General features: G+C 39.0%; 1 protein-coding gene across 1 annotated transcript; it reads left to right on the plus strand.

The window, feature by feature from the left end:
* The first annotated feature begins 227 nt into the window (after positions 1-227).
* Positions 228-18704, plus strand: cds2 (CDP-diacylglycerol synthase (phosphatidate cytidylyltransferase) 2). Its single transcript, XM_085424800.1, has 13 exons — positions 228-424; positions 6140-6282; positions 7293-7389; positions 8103-8200; positions 8677-8816; positions 10152-10210; positions 11303-11385; positions 11499-11586; positions 11758-11826; positions 12645-12797; positions 13070-13189; positions 13440-13543; positions 16886-18704. The coding sequence occupies exons 1-13, from the start codon at positions 353-355 to the stop codon at positions 17022-17024; spliced, it is 1365 nt and encodes a 454-aa protein (XP_085280926.1). The 5' UTR covers positions 228-352; the 3' UTR covers positions 17025-18704.
* Positions 18705-19951: the final 1247 nt, after the last annotated feature.

The raw sequence follows: 19951 nt of genomic DNA on the forward strand, positions 1-19951 counted from the left end.
TAATATTTTTTAAAGACTGTCAGTAAAGACGAAAGAAACATAAAGAATAATAAATGGTCAGTTTCTTGAAGCAATCCCGAAAGAGTTACATGTTGCATGAATTGTAATATTACCATTAATATTTATTCTAAAATAAGATTCTTTAATGTCATGTTAGCATTATGTTGGGTAGTCAATATGGAGTTTTATTTTGAAAACAGGAAGTGAATGATCGTGAATTGGGTGGAAAGTGTTGTTTGCAGAAATTTAGCTAGCAGCTTAGCAGAGGAGGTGTCAGTCTCCAAAAAACAAAGAGGTTGTTTGTGGGAGCCGCAGGACCTTCGCTGTTGTCGTCAGGTCACGACCCGCTAAGATGGCAGAGCTGAGGCACCGTGGACCCAAAGACAGCGACCCTACGTTTCAGCAGCAGCCGTCAGAGGACAAGGTAACGTTAGCTTGGACTCAGTCCTGCCATTTAGCGGTCCTGACGCTAACTAGCCACCGAGCGATTTGAAATTCCCGTTACACTGTGACTGGTGTGACTAAGAAAGGTCATGTTAGAATGAATAATAAGGCATGTTTAAGTTTTACAAGGCTGTCGTCAATTTACTCTTATAACCACATCTTACAACGTAAAAGCTGTTAAAAGCATCTGAAAGACGCTATACAAACCATCCGCCAAACTACTCAAATTTTAAACTTGATTGGCTGGTGGTACACACCGTCTTCCTGTGTGTTCGTCCGCTGCGAAAACAACAGCAAACCAAATGCAAAAGTTAAAATTTCATCGATTCTGGAGCTGCCCTTTTCACCTACGTTATGCCGATGTGTATAGCAGCTGGTCTTGTCCAACAAAAACCCTTTAAATACATTTGAAGACGCTTTTTCTTGAATGCTAAGCAGTCTACCAGAAAATCCAAAAATAATAAACATAGATTTGTAAGGCGTGCTGCAAGCTAGCCACATACGCCGTTGCACACAGAGGTAAATAAGCGATGAAGGTCTCCATGTTGGCCCTTTATGAGCTAGCACCGATGCTAAATGTTCAGCAGCAGCGTTAAGCTAAACGTTTTATTTTGTTTGTGTATTTATTTATTTATATTTGTAAATTTTGGTTTGATATGACCGATAGCGATGATGTTCGCGAGCCCTGCTAGGCTAAAGTGTTTAGTAGCTGTAGTTACATTAACAACCACTGCTTCGCGTCGTAGACTGATGGGTAGCACGATATTATAATTAATCTCTCTTAACAAACTGTTATTAAGCTGTTTCAGTCAGTGTGAGGGGAAATAAAAGCAACATTTATGAGTTCAACATGGACGATGCGTGGCATTGAATGAAGAAAGGGGCGTGGTGATAGACGTGTGGATATCTAGGACGAGATAATTACAGAAAATTGGAGAGTAGCTGAAAGCAGTTGGAGAAAGTAGTGGAAGCATTAGTGACATCCTCACAGCGAGCCACACAGGCTAATGTAATTTTCCAGGGAAGCGCACTGTGACTGGTTTAACGTGTTCTTTATTATTTACTTTTTTGCCATGACTTGTTTAAGAGCAGCCTACCTCATGACCTTGAGCTTGCAGTTGTGCAATCAGGTGAATAATTTGTATTATTTTCGATAATAATAATAATGCTACAATTCTGATACAAAAGTATCCATTTTATGTCCACTTCTGCTGAAATAAAAGAAATTGACACTGACAATACAGAATACCCAACCAGATTATTTGCAGTTAACTATTTATCAGTAGTTTGCCTGAGCAGAACCAGGGTTTATTTGAAAAAGTCTAGCTTGGTGGAGGCGCACATGTGGACAAACATTTGTAACTCTGTGTAATATCACGCAATTTACTAAAGAAAAAGTTGCTCTAAAGACAGTTATATTAGCTGATGAAATTACTTTTGTTGAGGTAGTTTTATGGTGGATTGCATAATTTGAAATATAGTGAAATTCAGTTCACAAGTGCATGAATGCTTCAGTCTTTGATTAGGTTACATAACCTCATGGTATAGCTGCAGTGTCTTGATGACGTCAGTAGAGTTAAACTGTTTGATCACAGTTGTCTACTTTGGCTACTTTCCAGCATGGTGAAGCTAGATCACAAGCCTGCACTTTTGTATCTGCCTCCCTGTGAAGGAATCGCTTTCCTCTTTGCACGAAAACCATAAGATCCAAATAAAAATGGCCTTTTATGGCTGACAGAAGCAGCCTTTTCTAATCAGTTAGAGATTAAAGAAAAAACAAACCCAGATGTGCAAGACAGCATAAAAGGGAAGAAGTGTTTATGTGAAAGGAGCGTCTATTTTTAACTCAAGCATCCTGAATGACGGATATTGTCTCCATAGAAACCAGGAAAAGGAGAATGGGCCTGTGTGTATGTGGATTCTTGTGTGTGCTTCTGCATTTGTCTCCTGGGTTTTGACTTCTGGGTGGCAGTGCACACTAGTGACTGTTTCATATAATTTGAAGGGAACTTAATTAAATTTTCTAAGTCTTATAAAACATACAATGTTTTTTAATATATATTTGGCTGACTTGTAACAAACATGATGCAGCCAATCAGGGAATCACTATTTTGTTCACAACATTAACAGAAACATGCGATCCTCAACCTCTGGATTAAATCTCTCTTAAAAAGCTTGCAAACTTAACAGAGCAGCGTTTTGTTATTAGAAACTTTTCTACTTGAAGTTCTTGCTCACAGGAACTGTTTATCTTGAACCAAGTTTTTAGTGTTAATATGTTGGTTTGAATAACAGAAAAAGTAGGGTTACTTACCAAACTCAGATACAGAGACCTTGGCCTGGGGCGTGGGCAGATGGAGAATATCAAATTAGAGGAGCACTGGTGTGATATTAGTGTAAAAAGCTCAAATAAGTCGTTCTTGCTCTCTAACTTGTGTGTCTGTGTGTCTTCAGTGTTACTTATAAGTATTTATTGCATCTAATAACCTGTTACAACCAACTCCATTAATATTATTTGACTTCATTTGTCTCCTGGATGCTCCACTGCTACTGTAACTTGTATGAGGAGCAGTAAAATGAGGTGCACTTAGACTGAGATGAGGAAAGGAGAAACTGTTATGACTTTAAATATCACACAGTGCTGAAGTTAGACTAGAGAAGATAAATTCGCTGAATACATTTTTAATACTTTTTATTTTGGTCCTGTTTTCATTTATCATTTAACTGATCATTCAGATTTAGTCAATTTATATTCTAAGATATATTTATTTGCTGCATTTTCTTTTATAAAGTTACCAAATCCGTGTTTTGAGCCTGATATTGTTCATGTCTCGTCCTCACTGTTTTGGCAGACTTTACGCTAAGGTATCTATATCTTGTCTCTGTGGCTAAGTAAATGTAGAACAAAGTGAAACTGAATTAAATAGAACATCTCACCAACATGTAACCAAACGTCTCATCATGCTAGTTCATATTGGACTGATATCAATATTTGAGTGATGCATGCCTAACAAGAAGTATTATTATGTATTAAAGCCGGAGCCCGACTAATATAATATTTGGTGATGTAAACGTCCAGTATACGGGCAGATTTTTTTTTTTTTAAAGACACATTGTTATTTGTTTGTTTTTAATCTAATAAATATCCAGCTGTAGTATGGATTATTTGCCAAATTGTGAATGTGAGACCAAGTGGGCGTCACAAAACCACGTCAGCCATCTGCTGGGTGAATCTGATGTGTCAACTCCAAGCCTTATTTGGTCACCAGCAGCAGAGAGGGCAGCAGAGGATGAATGAGAAGTGAAAGAACAAACTGCCTTAAAAAACCCTCTCTATTATTGGCACAGGAGCTCTAACCATCCATATTTTTTAGCATTGCCGCTATGGGGGGATAAAGATCAGTCAGTGTTGTAGGCAGGCCTTCATTAGCAAACAGATGGTTTTGAGAAATCAACAATATGGATGGAGATGATTTGGAGCAGTGTTTAGCCTCCCACACACGACTGTACACTGACAGTCCATTAATCATAATATGTTCATCTCAGATGAAGCCGATGCTTTTTTTTTTTTCCTGCTTTTTTCCCACACAGACGCACCCTGAGCAAAATTTGTTGTTCGCTCTAAACCACTTCTCAGAAAACATTGCTCTGTTGCTTTGTATTTCTCCTCTTGCACAATAACTCACTAACGGACATTTAGTATCCATCCATCCATCCATCCATCTCTCTCGGGAAAGAAAGGGGATTACGCTTCTGCGGTGTGTGTGCGCTACAGCGAGAAACGGTAACATCTGCAGCACAAAGTTTGTTGCAGAAGTTTGAGTGAGAAAAAGAAGAGTATGTTTATAGTGGTAGCTACTGCAGACGAAAGAGAGTCTAATGGACCCAGACCAGAAAGCTAGTTACCAGCCACGAGCCAAACTATTGTTTATATTATTCTATTTTATTCTATTGTATATAGTATTTTATTTTATTGCATTCCAGTGTTTTCTAATTTCTGCTACATAACTTTGCACTTTTGCTGTAACGAAACACATTTCCCACCTGTGGGACTAATAAAGCTTATCTTATCTTATCTTATCTTATCTTATCTTATCTTATCTTATCTTATCTTATCTTATCTTATCTTATCTTATCTTATCTTATCTTATCTTATCTTATCTTATCTTATCTTATCTTATCTTATCTTATCTTAACTCGGAACACTAAGCATTAGCCAGAGGTATCTGTACATCGGAGCCGGGGGATCTGGCGCTAAATCTGCCATTCTGATACTTACGTGAACATACAAAAAGTATGCTTTCGATATGGAGGGAAATATGTCTCAAAGTGTTGCAAATGTGTTACAAGCAATGATTTGTACATATTTGTTTCACACTGGGACTGAAACGCAGCTTACATTTGCGGATCTGTGTGAAGCTGACAGCTTTAAATTAGTCTCAAAACTCCATGTGGGCATGCGATGTCATCTGCGCGTATCAGGCGATTCGTCCACATGTATTTAAGGATTTGCGAACGAGCGAGAGACACGATACATGTAGTTTTGGACACTTGATGCAATTTTACTTTATGCTCAGGGCTGGATGGTTGATTTCTGCCTGCGGCTTGATGAGAAAACAAGATGACAGCACACTGAAGTGGACTGAAGTCATAATTGCATACAAATAGTTTTCATGATTATTTGAAAGTGGGACTCAAATAGACCTGCAAAATGATGTTTTATTTGAAAGTAAGCCTGCACACGTCGGAGCTGTTTTTTCCTCTCTTCTCGTTTGTTAAACGGATCTTAAAAAGTAAAAAAGGTCTTATTATAAAGACTTCTTAATATTCTTGCATTAAGTATGTAATAGTAAGCATTATCCTCTCCATATTCCATCCGTCCATTTGTTACACACCCACTATCACCACAGACACACACACATATGCGGCTCTTTTTCTCCTAAAGCAGTAGCCTAGCATCACTGTTTTTGTTTTTAAATTGTTTATTTTTGATAGTTTTATAATACATTGGTGCTGTGTGAAGATGGAAAATATTACAGATGCCAGCAGCCAACAAACATCTCACCTATTCAGTTTTTTTTTTAAGTTTTTTTTATTTATTTATTTATTTTTTTACTGAAACTGTTGGAGAAGAACCACTTCACTGTTATTTTGAAATTGTGTGGTGTTTTCACAACCACCACCTCACCTCAACCTGAGTAACTGGCAGAACTGAAAACATCTGTGCAGGTTGACATGCTGTTAGTTCTAACCAGCCTGGTTTTCATGCAGTAATGGTAATAAAGTGTTTGTGGGGTGGGGAGTTTTTAGAGTTGCATATGTTACCATTTTGGGTAAAGGTGGTGTTGGTTTTTTTTTTTTTTTTTTTTTTTTTTTTTTTTGTCACATGTGTCACAAATGTGTCATATGAGTGTTGGGCAAAAAGTACCAAGAGATTACTTACCCAGGTATTTTATCGCGTGATCACAGCACCAGCTCATTGCTCCTGTAAATATGTAAAAAAACAGACATGCATCATATTCCTGGATAGCTCAGAGAGAAAAGGTAAACTCTCCTAAGTTCATCCGTGATCTATGATTAAACAGCACATATCTAAATGTTCTGTTATGGTTATATTAGAATAGTTGTTTTCCTTCCCTTTCAGAGCCAAATCTTCCATTTCTTCAAGTTCTTCTCTGTTTTTGTCTGTTTGCAGGGTTCGGACAATGAACTGAAGGCAGAAAAAGAGGGGGTGTCAGACAGTGAGTCCAAAGTGGACTCTGGTGTCCCAGAGGTGCCGGTCCCTCCTGACGACACCCCTGAGGTTTTAAATAAGGCGCTGTCTGGACTCTCTTCAAGGTATGCTGAGTATCAAAGGAAATATAAACTGCAAGCTGTTTGCAGTGTGTTTTAAAGCTATGAACGTAAAGATGCGTCCTCTTCCTAGGGCCGGAACACGCTCAGTCTTGTTTATTGATATCGAACACCCCCATTGTCTGTGTACTGTGAGTTGCTATGTGCTCATTTTAAACCCACCTACCTAAACAAGAACCCCGGGTTTTTTCTGGACTGCATGTAAGGCTACGTCCACACGTACACGGGTATTTTTGAAAATGGAGATTTTCCGTTTTTTTAAATTTTTAAATTTTTAATTTATTTTTTTAAAATCCCGTCCAGGCTGCTAGGAACATGCCAAAGCAACAGTTAGCGATATATTTCTATCCGTGTAGAAATGTTGGCCAATCAAAAGTCTAGAAGCCTGGGTGGGAAAGAGTAAACAAAGATGGCGCATAGAACTCAGTTCTGCTTCTATGTGTGGAGGGACAGTAACTGTGTTGTATATGTAAGCATTTAAACATTGCAGAGAGTAAAGTTAACAGTATTGTCTAAGTCCGCTATTGTAGAAATCCATTTCACCGAAACGATAACGTGTGACGTGAAAAAGGCGCACACCTTTGAACGCTGCGTTTTCTCTGTTTTCCTCGTCCAAACGTAAATGCAACAATGGAGTTTTTGAAAATCTCCACCCTGGCAGGAGTTTTTAAAAATCTCTGTTTTCAGTGACCGAAAACGCCGTTTACGTGTGGACGAAAGGTGCAAACGCATAGAAAAATCTGCATTTTCAAAAATACCCGGGTACGTGTGGATGCCAAGCCGCGTTGCCACCGTGGAGGTGTCATGATTCATACAAAGGAATTCCTCGTCACATATTTGAATGATTTTGGCCTTTTTGATAACATAATATAAGTAAAAGTTTTGGCCCAGGCTCTTTCAGTTGTGCTTACGTTTAAAATACAACTCGCTTGTTGCTTTTTTAATTTTTTTGTATTGTCATTTTGCCAGTGTCATTGTTTATGTCTTTTCTTCAGATGGAAGAACTGGTGGGTGCGAGGCATCCTAACACTAGCCATGATCTCCTTCTTCTTCTTCATCATCTACTTGGGCCCCATGGTGCTTATGATGATTGTGAGTACAAACTACTGATTTGTCCTGCTTGACTTGACTTGTCATTCCACTTTTAGAGCCATCGTTTGTGATTTGAGACAAATTAAGCTTTTTGATACAAAATTATTTCAGTTAAGATGAATCGTGTTACGAATCAGACTTTTTCTCACTGAGTATATATAGAAGACGTGTTAATGTTCAGAGCTACTCTAAGCAGCGCAGTCAGTTTATTTTTTAAAGAAAATTAAAATCATAGTATTGTGGATTAAAGAGGATCCAGTTTCTCTAATCATTTGCAGGATAGTTGGCTCCGTCATCAGGGAATACCCTGAAAATAGGCCTGTCAGCCATTTTGTGTCAGTAGGACACCATACTGTGTCACACACACTGAGTTGTGCTCAGGGTTTTTCCTGCACAGAGGAGTATTTGGTGCCCTGCAAAGAGGTTTAACAGAGCCAGTGGAGAATCAGCAGTGTTGTAATAATGATCTTTATTAACTAGTTTTGTTTATTGTGGTCTTATTTACACAAGTGTGATCCACAGTGTTGCTCATCAATACATTCAGACTATTGGACTGTGGAATATTCATCCATTTCTGTCAGATAAAGTAACCGGTATCTTCTACTGTACTTTGACTGATCTTGCCATGTTTTCTTCCACCCCAAAAGCCCGTTCTGGTTTGTCCTATCAATATTTTGCCTTTGTGCTGCTGACACAGTGTTTTATCTACGCAGGTCCTCTGTGTCCAGATAAAATGCTTCCAGGAAATCATTACCATTGGTTACAGTGTGTACCACTCCTACGACCTGCCGTGGTTCAGGACATTGAGCTGGTGAGGACACAGACACACACAGTGTTCACTTGGCAAGACAAAGAATGGGATATTAAAAGCAAATGTCCATGTTGGCTTCTTTCTTATTGTATTGTCTCATGTTTTTACTTTGTTACAGATGTCCTGAGGTTTGTTATCAACCCATTTTAAATTAGCAGTATCTTAAAGATTATATATTATAGCAGAATTACAATGAATCATCAGTGCTGTTTGATTTGTAGCAGTAGTGGTTTATAGTGTAGTGTAATCCTGATATTCACTATGCCAGGAAACTCAAACTCCTTGGAACACTGTTCTCCATGTACAGGTGTAAACTTTTAGCTGTCTGCAGTTTTCATGAAGAGAAGTTAGTCAGCCTTGTTGATTTATTTGTATTTGTGTTTTTCCCCCCGCTGGCATATTGAATTCAGAGTCTGATTAGCTGCTGTGACAACACCATCAGCTGCGTACATTTACTCTAACCCTTTGAATTACAGGTACTTCCTGCTGTGTGTGAACTACTTCTTCTATGGTGAGACCGTGACAGATTATTTCTTCACACTGGTTCAGAGGGAGGAACCCCTTCGCATCCTCAGCAAATACCACCGCTTCATCTCCTTCGCGCTCTACCTCACAGGTAGAAAGACACAAAGTCCTGCTGTAGATTCTGTGTTAACGTCATCATGCCAGCTGCCCACAACAAACATTCTTCCAAGTTATTCAGTAATGACTTATAATAAATGTTTATTACACTAAAACAAACTGCTGAACATGAGATAAGTGCACAATCAATAAACAGACATTAGATGCAGTTTACATTGTCATAGCAACCAGAAGTGTCAAATTTCTTTTAAGAGATGTCAGTGATTGGTCAGTCTGACTCAACAAAATACATTTACAATCAGTAATATTTCCATGAGTCATTCAACTGTTCAAAGTTTTATTGTTGTATGCACAGTAAAGAAAAATGTTTCCCTGTACAATGAAATTGTTCCTTTACTATCACCAACAGATGCCGAACAGAAAAACCCACATATATAAATAGAAAAAATGCTCATTTTAAAAATAGAATAAAAACAGTTATGAATACTGCATTTGATAAATACATTAGAGATGAAAGAGGAATCTGAGTTGCAATAAGCTGTGTACATATTTAGAATGCTACATCGTGTGTGTGTGTGTGTGTGTGTGTGTGTGTGTTGTAATTCTATTTCAGATATCTCTCAAGGTTGTTTCTTCAAATTTGGTATTTTTGGTTATAACCAGTGAATTTATATATTAATACATATCATATTATTCAGTTATGTTATTTGAGTTTCAAGTGATGTAAACTAGGACTTGACTGATTGGTGGAAGCACACAGGCATGCTTTGATGGAAAAATGAGTCTCAAGGTTTTATATGTTGGTTAGTTCAAAGCTTATTGTTTCAGTTACTATGCTAACTTTAGATGTTCCACTTCCTGTACTTCTTTGTCAGTTAGTAATACATTACTACTATAGCTTCTTGCTGATGCCAAACAGGATGTGGGGAGGAAGGAAGCACCCAGACTGTCTTACCTACTAGATTTAAGGTGCAATTGAATGGCCCGTTATGACTTTGAGCACAAATGCTCTGAAGCTCGTGATTTGAAGTGACATTTAATGCAGAGTTTTGTCATCCTGTACATCTTAATGTCTTGCTTGAAGAAGCTTTACTGTCAGTCTGAAGAGTCCAGGAAACCAACAGCGTCAGTATGTCTGAGTCAACTTCCGTTCAGGCCACATTTTCTCAGATATTCTTTGCTTTACAACATCCTCTCGTTTCCTCAGTCACGTAAAAGAAAAATATTCACTGCATCCTAAAGTAGGCATGCTGTGAAATAAGTCAAGCTAGATTGAATCAGTTTGACCAAAGATGACCTTAAGGAGGTTTCCTCCTCTTTACAGATGCTGTTGGTCTGTGTGTCTTAATAAGTCGTCCTGTTGTTGCAGGTTTCTGTATGTTTGTGCTGAGTTTGGTGAAGAAACATTACCGCCTTCAGTTTTACATGGTAAGTGCTGCCCTGCATACTCCGTGCATCCTGCCTCAAGGCTACTGGCTTATTCATGAGGCTAGCTAAAATATAAACCCTCAAGTAAAAGGGAAATTGGGTCAGAGATGGATCCTGCAGAAAAAAACCCCCACTAGTACATTCCACTTTGATTTGGCCATACCTAATGTGCCTGCTATTTCTGTCAGATTTGTTTTACTGTTGGCAGGTTATGAAATGTTGTTTCCTTTGCATTGAGAGCAACTTTGACCTCCATTTTGTGGAGGCCAAATCCAACATGTAGAATCATCTCCAGACCTGCTTAATCTAAGCTAATGAAAGAATAGCTGTAGTTACAGTTGAATCAATAAAAATATTGAATTATGTTTAAAAAAAAAAAAAAAGGCTTCCTCAACAGTTAGTGCAACATATATCTTGAATACGTCTTTGTCACAGTTCAATTCAGTTCAGTTTTACCACAACAACAGTCGCCTCAAGGCGCTCTATATTGTAAGGTAGACCCTCCAATAATACATACAGAGGAAAATCCAACAGTCTTTTTTGGTGACAGTGGGAAGGAAAAACTCCCTTTTAACAGGAAGAACCAGAAAGAAGAACCAGGCTCAGGGACGGGCAGCCATAGTTGAAATAATGTTGTCGATGTACCAAAGTAAAAGGATACAGCTGTGTGTTTACAGTGGGGCAGGTTTATGTTGAAACACTAGTGGTCTTAAGAAAAACACCCGAATGGAAACACAGTAACAGTTTTTTTTTTTTTTTTTTTTTTTTTTTTTTTTTTTTTTTTTTGGTAACACAAAGGCTTGTAAAAACCATCTAAAACATGACCAGCAGGTACTAATACAATACAATACAACTGTATTTATATAGCACATTTAAAACAAAGTGCTTCACAACAAGGTTAAAACATAACAAATATTTGTACCCTGTTATGCTCTTATAGACTAACAAGTGAGAAACGCTAGTTAAACAATCAATACAGATAAAACTCTTCTGCGTGACACTGATTATAAACAAAATTTACAGAGCCTGTGTCATTGTCCAAAAATGTATGAATTTAACTACACGTCATTGATCTTGTGCCCGTCTGCACAGTTTGGTTGGACCCATGTGACTCTCCTGATTGTTGTGACCCAGTCTCACCTCATCATTCACAACCTGTTTGAGGGAATGATCTGGTACGTTAAAGGCTCCTTATTCAATTCTCTAAATCTAATTAAAATTCAGTTATTTTGCACCTTAATGCAAATATCCATACACCTGCCATGTAAACTGTTCTTTGTGTGATCAGGTTCATTGTGCCCATTTCTTGTGTGATCTGTAATGACATCATGGCCTACATGTTTGGTTTCTTCTTTGGGCGAACCCCTCTTATCAAGGTTGGTTATTTTGAACGTTTGAAGCTGCTTAAACATGGAATGCAAATACATAAATGTTTAATGTTTTTAATATAATGTTTATTGTGAATTATTGATGCATGTAGCAAATCACCTAAAGGCTGTTGTGCTCTGTATGGTGGTGTATGATTTCTTTGATACTGGCTGTTGCAGCTGTCGCCTAAGAAGACTTGGGAGGGCTTCATCGGTGGATTCTTCTCCACCATAGTTTTTGGAATCATGGTAGGATGTGAATTTTATTTATTTATTTTTTTCCTTTTAGCTCTTAGCGGTGTAGCATTCTGTAGGAGCTGCTTGAATATGCAAAGTGGTATTTATCTCACAATGAATTATGGTTAAATGGAGTAAAATCAGCTGTGTAGGGCAGAAAAACTCACTCTCCTCATGTCATATACCAGCCGCACCTTCCTGATTTAGATGCCTGTTTAAGCTGCATCTTCTCAGCTCTCACTCTAACATCATTGCGACTGCTTCCTTGTGTGGGTGTCTGCGGTTCTAACCCTGCTGCCACCCCATCGTTTACCTGTAGGCCTCGAGGGGATCATTGTTCATCACTTCAGTTTCTGTATGTGTCATATTTCCGGGGCGTAATGAGCTCTGAAGCAAATCATTTCAAACACAATGTGTTTGTCTCAACTTAGTTAAACATGCACTCATCACAAATGTTTGTGGCTGAGACTCACGCTGAGGTTGATTGCTCTGAGCTCTGGATATCTTTAGCTTTAGCCTCTTTGGCTTTGGTAGCTTTTTTTAAATGCCCATGTTCAGCTGGGTGAGGGTGTATTAAGTGTAGTTTTATACTGGGTTTGCTGTAGCTGTTGTTGTCTCCAGTCACAGCGTCTAGTTTCCATACTAATGACACATTAATGCGTTACTGGTGCCGGCACTGTGCACATGCATGCACAAACTCCTTTGTAATTGGTCATGTGGGAAGGCTGACTGGCTGGGCCGAGAACACAGGAAAGCAGTCAGTTCTGATCTCTGTCCAGTTAGTTGGTGACAAGTGACACGATTGAAGCATAACTTTGCTCTCTTCACAGCTCTCCTACGTCATGGCTGGCTATCGCTACTTTGTGTGTCCGGTGGAGTTCAACAACGACTCCAACAGCTTCCAGGTGGATTGTGAGCCATCAGAGCTGTTTCAGCTCCAGGACTACTTCCTCCCCAGTATGCTGGAGTCTGTCACCGGATGGGTAAGATTCAGTGGCTATTTGTTGCGGTTCATCCTGTGCCAGTATTTAGGCTTCTTACAGTCCTCTCACCAACACATTAAAAGTATGCAGAGCTTGTAGAATTTTATTGAACAGCGCTAAAGGAAACCTTACAGCCTGTTACAGCTTGAAACACAGTATACAAAGTTTTATACCCACCTAGAGCAAACACAAGGCAATATCTTATTAAAACTGTCAGGCCCAAGTTGTGAGTTTCAACAAGATTGGATGTAACGTGTCCTATGTTTCCACAGACCACAGTGCGCCTGTATCCATTCCAGATCCACAGCATTGCCCTCTCCTCCTTTGCCTCCATCGTGGGACCCTTTGGTGGCTTCTTTGCTAGCGGCTTCAAGAGAGCTTTCAAAATCAAGGTATGGATGTGGACCAACAGAAACTATTCACCACACATAAGTTGGATGTGGCCTATGATTATCAAGCAGTGTTTGTGTTTCTTAAGCCATTGTGACACTTTGTTCTGGGCCATTTTTGGAAAAGAGAAAGAACCTACCACGGAGTAGGCTCTGAAAGAGATACAGAGCATATAAGCAAGGCTTTTAAAAACGCACACACGCACAGAATGTCATGTCTTTTGTAGCTTTAAGCTTGTATGTCATCTTTCAGGATTTTGCAAACACCATCCCAGGTCACGGAGGCATTATGGACAGATTTGACTGCCAGTACCTCATGGCCACATTTGTTAATGTCTACATTGCTAGCTTCATTAGGTAAGCATATATTTATGAAGTTTAAAATATAATATAATGTATTTCATCTTGCTTGTTGTCAGTCTTTGTCCTTTACATGCTCTTTATGTTGCTTAAGCAGCGTTAAAGCTTGTAATAAAACCTAGTAGTTCAGTGTAAGCTAATGTTCACCGTCTGCACAGACTGAAGGGATGGTTTCTGTGAAGTGAGGTTGAATAAGGCACATCCAGGAGAAATTGCAAATCTTGATTTGTCAGTTTCAACTTTTGTGGATATGGTGAACGTTGCAGACATGGACCACAGCCTTACATTTAATAGCCTATTGGGCTAATAAGTAGACCAGGAACAGAAGATCAGGAGAAATGATGAATTTATCTGTGATATGAGGAGAATCAGTGGTCTTAGTGACTGCTAACATTAGTTAAGGTGGGCTTATTTAGCAGTACTGTGCAGTTAGCTCTCTATGTTTAACAGCAAACAATAACTTGCTACTCTTAGCTTTTAAAAATACAAGACAAACGCATTCACACGAAGCGCTTCTCACTCCTACTAATCTCCAATAAGGTGCTCAGTATTTACAGTAGAGCTGGACGATATGAGATTTTTTCATATCACGATATGTTTTTTTAATTTCAGGCGATAACGATATCTATCACGATATAAGCCAAATAACTATATTTGTAAGATTTAAATGTGCCGTTGCTCACAAGTAAAATGTGAAATAATCAGCAGCTTGTTTTTATTTAAATATTTATTTCCCATAATAAGTTCAACAGGGTAGATGTACTTAAGGAACATGAGACTTTTTCAGATAAATAAAGGCAAATATTGCAAACTACACAAAAGGCAGCCGCTAAAGCGTTTAAGTTTCAAAATAGAACAAACGAAACAGACTAAATTGTCAATTCCACTTAGAAACAAAATATTAATTCTAAAAATAAATCTTAGTTTGTTTTACAGAAGAACAGACAAAACTGACTAACTTTTGTCAATATCAAATAAACTGAGAACTAAAAGGAAATTCTCCATCTCTCCTTGTTGTATAGCTTAGCTTTTCAAACAGTTTTAACAGTTACTTTAGTCTGACAAAAGCCGAATGATGAATTAGCGCTTCCAGTCAGAGACTGAGGCTACGTACACACGTACACGGGTATTTTTGAAAACGGAGATTTTCCGTTTTCGTTTTAAAAAAATAATCCCGTCCACACATAAAGGCAGAAATGAAGGAAAACGCTGCTAGGAACATGCCAAAGCAGCAGGTGGAGCTAGATTCCTAACCGTGCAGAAATGTTGGCCAATCAGAAGTCTAGAAGCCTCGGTGGGAAAAAGTAAACAAAGCTGCGGCATAGAAGCAGAACAGAGTCGTATGTGTGGAGGGACAGTAACTGTGTGTATATGTAAGCATTTAAACACTGCAGAGAGTAGAATTAACAGTAACAGTATTGTAGAAATTCATTTCACCGAAACAATAACGTGGCGCACAGTGTGACGCATGCACCAGTTTATTGTATTTCCAGACTTGCTTTCGGCACAATTTACAGTGCACGCTACTCTGTTTTTTGTCAGACTTGAAATAGCCGAAATACCTTCACACTACGGAACTTCTATGGCTCTTCCGTTCGACAATCTCTCCGGCATTGGAACCATCATCTGTTTTCTCTTCGGTCACGCTCGGTTGATTTTTCTAGTCGGCACACTCATTTCCTCCATTACGCGCTGGCTCCATTACCCGCTGGCTGCTTCCCAAACAAACACACGTGCGGCTTGGCACTTGTGCTGTACGTAACAAGTCACGCGACGTGACGCTGCGGCTGTGATTGGTTCGGCTCTGCGCTACTTAGTTTGGATTGGCTGACCTTTTTTATTTTTTATTTTTTTAAGAGGACAAGAGCGGCGAGGTCTATCGCGATAGCTTAATTTCTCTATCGAGTAAAAGTTATATCGCGATACATGTCGTTATCGTTCTATCGCCCAGCTCTAATTTACAGTGTATAATCAGTATTTAGTAAAACTATTTGCATGACAGATACGGAAGTTTTCAAAGCCTCAGGCTCAACTTTTAAATGCCACTGATTCTCAGTTCTCAGTGCATACTTTTTCATGTGATTCTGTTTATTTTGAAAAGTCTCAACAGGATCTTGAGCTTTATTGTGAAAGGTTAATGTGGAAAATAAACAAGCGGACACGCGATGGTTTTACTGTCGTTGTTGCTATTGACAACACATAAAAACAGGCGCTTGTCCATCCTTAGTGTGGTTATATTAAATATAAGAGAAAGAGAGAACTTTAATAAATTAATATAGCCACTACAGTGACCATCAAAACGATGAGAAAATATTGCTGTAAACAGTTTATTTTGCGACACCACGAAACAAACGATAGCGTGAAATGAAACATAGACGTTTTTATATCGTCATATCGTTATCTCGAACAGCCCTACCCTCTTGCTGTATTTACTTTTGTTTCTCCTGCCCCAGACACCTGACCTATGAGCAGACTGAACATTTTCAGCTGATTCGTAGGACACGTTTTGGTTCGCTAAACACAGTTAAATTTTTCTGTGTGAAAACAAACTAGACAATAAAAGAAAAAAATAAACGACAAGTTTACAAAAAGAAAGAAAGAACTACAGGTGTGAAAACACTCTAAGGTGGTCGTGTCCATCATGGCGTCCAGTTCAGAGACTTGAACCAATCAGCAGACTCCATCCCTGCACTCTCTGCACATACACCCACACAAATCCTGAGGCAAACCAAAAATCACACAGTGAGCATGGATCATAACACATTGCATCACCTGACATGAATCAATAGGTCTGTGCAGTTTTCATACTGTACTGTTTATATCCTGTTACTGTATGTACAGAATAGAATAAGTCTCCTGTTACATATAAACATGGTAAAGAAAAATTGGGTGATCACTACTTTAAATGTACACTTTTTCATTTGTCTGTTAACCTTAATATCTTTGCAGAACAATTAAAAAAAGTCATACTTGATAAAAGATAAGTGTCATATGCTAGTTGGTCTATAATTGTATGTTTAGTGGTTTCTTTGCAAGTTTCTGAAAGACTCATCGTGTCTCGAATCAACATGTTACTAATCAACCAACTCACTGTATTTCCACTGGTTGAGCAGATGACCCATAAGCCAAAGTACACTGCAGAGGCCAGGCTTTGAGTCAACCCACTCCCTCCCTACACCAAACCTGCTTTTCTGTCCGCACTCTGTACTGCATTTAAAATAAGTCTTATAAGTTGTGTCCCCACCTTTTTTTTTTCTTAGAAATTATTTTTAAAGGCAGTGGTTTCTGGATAAAACTTTAAGTACATTTGTGCCTAAGCATTTCTCCACCTTCTTTCAGGGGCCCTAACCCCACCAAGGTGATCCAGCAGCTCTTGGCCCTCCGTCCAGATCAGCAGCTCTACATCTTCAATTCCCTGAAGGCTCACCTGACCGAGAAAGGCCTGCTGCCAGCGCTGGAGGAGGCCGCCGCAGCTTAGAGCCGCCAACAACCACAGCTTGCTTGCCCTAAGAGGAGGGGAGAGACGGGAAAGGAGGGCAGCGGCACCCAGGGAGCCCCGCGCACCCCTGGAGCTCTGGGAAGACTCAGTGCTTTTGCGTGAGCGAGAACACATCCAAGAAAAACAAACCGAAAACCACAAAATCGACAGCCTTGGGTCATTCCATTTCATGTGGGTGTGGGAGTCATGCTTGTCTGTGTTCCTACAGTCTGTGAATCATGTTTCTGACACCAGTGTTTTCAGGTTGAGTTTGTGAATTACTGTACTTTTACACATTTCCATTACCATCAACCTCTATCTAGTTACACTGTTAAACAAAATGTTGGTTTGCTGTACATTTCTACCTGTACACACAATATCCTCTATATATACCTTATTATTAATGTGTGTCGATATTTTATTGTTCTTTTTTTATTATTTCAATGCACTGCTCTCAGCGCTGTTACTCACTGTATTCTTACTCTACTGCACCCTCCCTCTAATTTAAGGGTAATTTTCTTTATTGTGAGTTTTTCTATTTATAAATAGATGTTTTTATATTTGGTATGGTTCTATTATATCTTAATGTTGTCTTTTTTTTCTTTCTTTCTTTTTTTTTTTTAAAGTCAGGCTAAATTCACCATCGCCATCTGCCATGTACATTTTTTGTCTTTGTTTTTTTCTGCCATTCATCAAAGCCTCTCATGCTTGGCCAAATCTTTAAGACGTTATTGTGCCGAAATCAAAGGTGAATGACTAAATTAGACTTGAAGGGGACCTCTAATGCTTTGTTCCAGCTCTTGGATGGTAGCTTTATGTGATTCACAATTCCTTATATATCCTACCCCAGGCCTTGCTGCAGCTCCTCAGTTCATCTTCGGAAACGAGTTGTTTCAGCTTCCTTCCTTTTTAAACTTTGTTCTGATTGGCTGCTGCGCATAAACAGACTTTATATCACACTGAGCCAAGAATGGGGGGGAAGCTTTCTAAAGCCAGACAACTCCCAGAGATTGCACATGCACTGACCTCATGTTTGAAAGGTTAGCCATGGTTATTAATGTATGTATGTGAGTGAGGGAGGGAGGACAGGTCCACTTTAGGTCCATCAAGTCTTTGAGTTCAACTATTGGTGGTTTTGTGTTTACGGAGCATAAAAGCTACATTATCATCTTGTTGCTGTTCAGCAGAAATGATGTCACAAATAGAGCTGGCTACGTTTGTTTTACATGTTTGTTTGTTTGTTTGTTTTTATTTTTGTGGTCTGTTGCTTGTTGACTGTAAGGTACAGAGGGATCGTTGCATTATGGCTACTCCCTCTGACAGCTGGAATGTGTAACAGTGCCACAGTTAGGGTTTCTACACTGCCACCAGCTGCTTGTGCGTGCTGTGATGTCACTGTTTTTCACCGCTTGAGCGCAGCACAAACGGCATATCGATACTGACTGATCAACTTGATATATTTGTGGCCTGTTGCCGTCTCATTGGGTGAAACTTTGGCCAATACAATCCGTTATTGTGTACGTATTGCAGTTCATTCCCTTTTCCAGTGGCGGCTTTTTAAAATTTTTTTTTATTTTTGCCACTTTCAAGTAAGTGTGTGTGTGTGTGTGTGTGTGTGTGTGTGTGTGTGTGTGTGTATTGGATTTAACGATAAAATATAAAAGCTGGGACTTCATTAAAGCTGGCTTCTTTTCTGATTTCACACACAATCTGGGGATGTTTAAGGACCACCACATTGTTTTTATTAAACCTGCCACACACGGACTCATGCTCTTGATCATTTCATAATCTGCAGACAGATTTTGGTGGAATAAAGTGGGCCTTTGAGTCAGCGATACGCTGCTAAGATGCATTTGTGGGAATTGTCTGGCTGTTTCATCCTCGTCTTTTCCACTTTTTCTTCCACTGTGCTGGGTTATTAAAGTTCACAGACAGATGGAAAATTAATCCACTCAGATTACCGGTGATTGTTCAGGTGAGAAGCCTTGTAGACAAAAGACTTGGATGGTGTTTGCACACATTCATTGTTTTGTTTCATGTCTACTCATAGGACAAAACAGCAATATGAACATTCATGCAGTAGTCAGTGTAGCAGGGATATGATCATGGAGAGTAAGAAACGCATACTATTTATATTATTTATATATAAATATATATTTATGTTGTCTGTGTGACAGCATGTCTCTATGCTAGCCATACAAATCAGCTGATACAGTAAACGACTGCTTTATTTCACCTTAAATTTCCTCTGAACTGATACCCCCCCCTCCCCCAAGAAAAAGTTATATTTTTAAGCAATGCACTTTATTGCTACCCAGATCTAGATTGCGGCAATCAATTTATAAAAGGGTCCCCCTTTTTTCCCATAGGAGCCGTTGTGTAAACCCAGGCATGGCTTTGTGTTGTGTCATTCCATTCATGATTTCTGTGCTGCATCCAGCTACTCCGTCTTTCTGAAGATGTTTTATTTAAGCAAACCGTTTTGAAAGTTACTATATTATACATTTATTAAGAGGCTGTTTAGGAAGACTATTTTGAGTGTTCTTTAGTGTTTTTCTTAGAGTAATATTGAAAGTATTATTATTATTATTGCCATATAGGAAAAAGTGCAGAGATGACAGAAAGGTGTTTTCTTGCTGTGGCTTTATTAGTACATTTGGGTGTTTTTATTTAACCTTTTCCCTGATAGCCATTGTATGTTCACTTCTGCGTGGAGTGTGACTTGAATCAGTGTGGAAACTCATTCTAGTAGGTTCCAGGTAGCTAGTGTCTCAGCAGAAATAGATATCTTGTGATTTTTGTTGGGTTTTTTTGTTTGTTTTTTTGAGCCTCACTGTCTCGTTGTCCTTCGACAGTTTTTAAGCCTGCAGCTCTGTACTGCCATTTCACTGCCTGGTGTTGCAGACGGCCACTAGAGAGAGCTGGAG

Source organism: Rhamphochromis longiceps, linkage group LG12 (assembly GCF_057381845.1).
Source record: "Rhamphochromis longiceps isolate RC_006_pf linkage group LG12, R_longiceps_female_GT1.1, whole genome shotgun sequence".
In the NCBI taxonomy this organism is placed as follows: Eukaryota; Metazoa; Chordata; class Actinopteri; order Cichliformes; family Cichlidae; genus Rhamphochromis; species Rhamphochromis longiceps.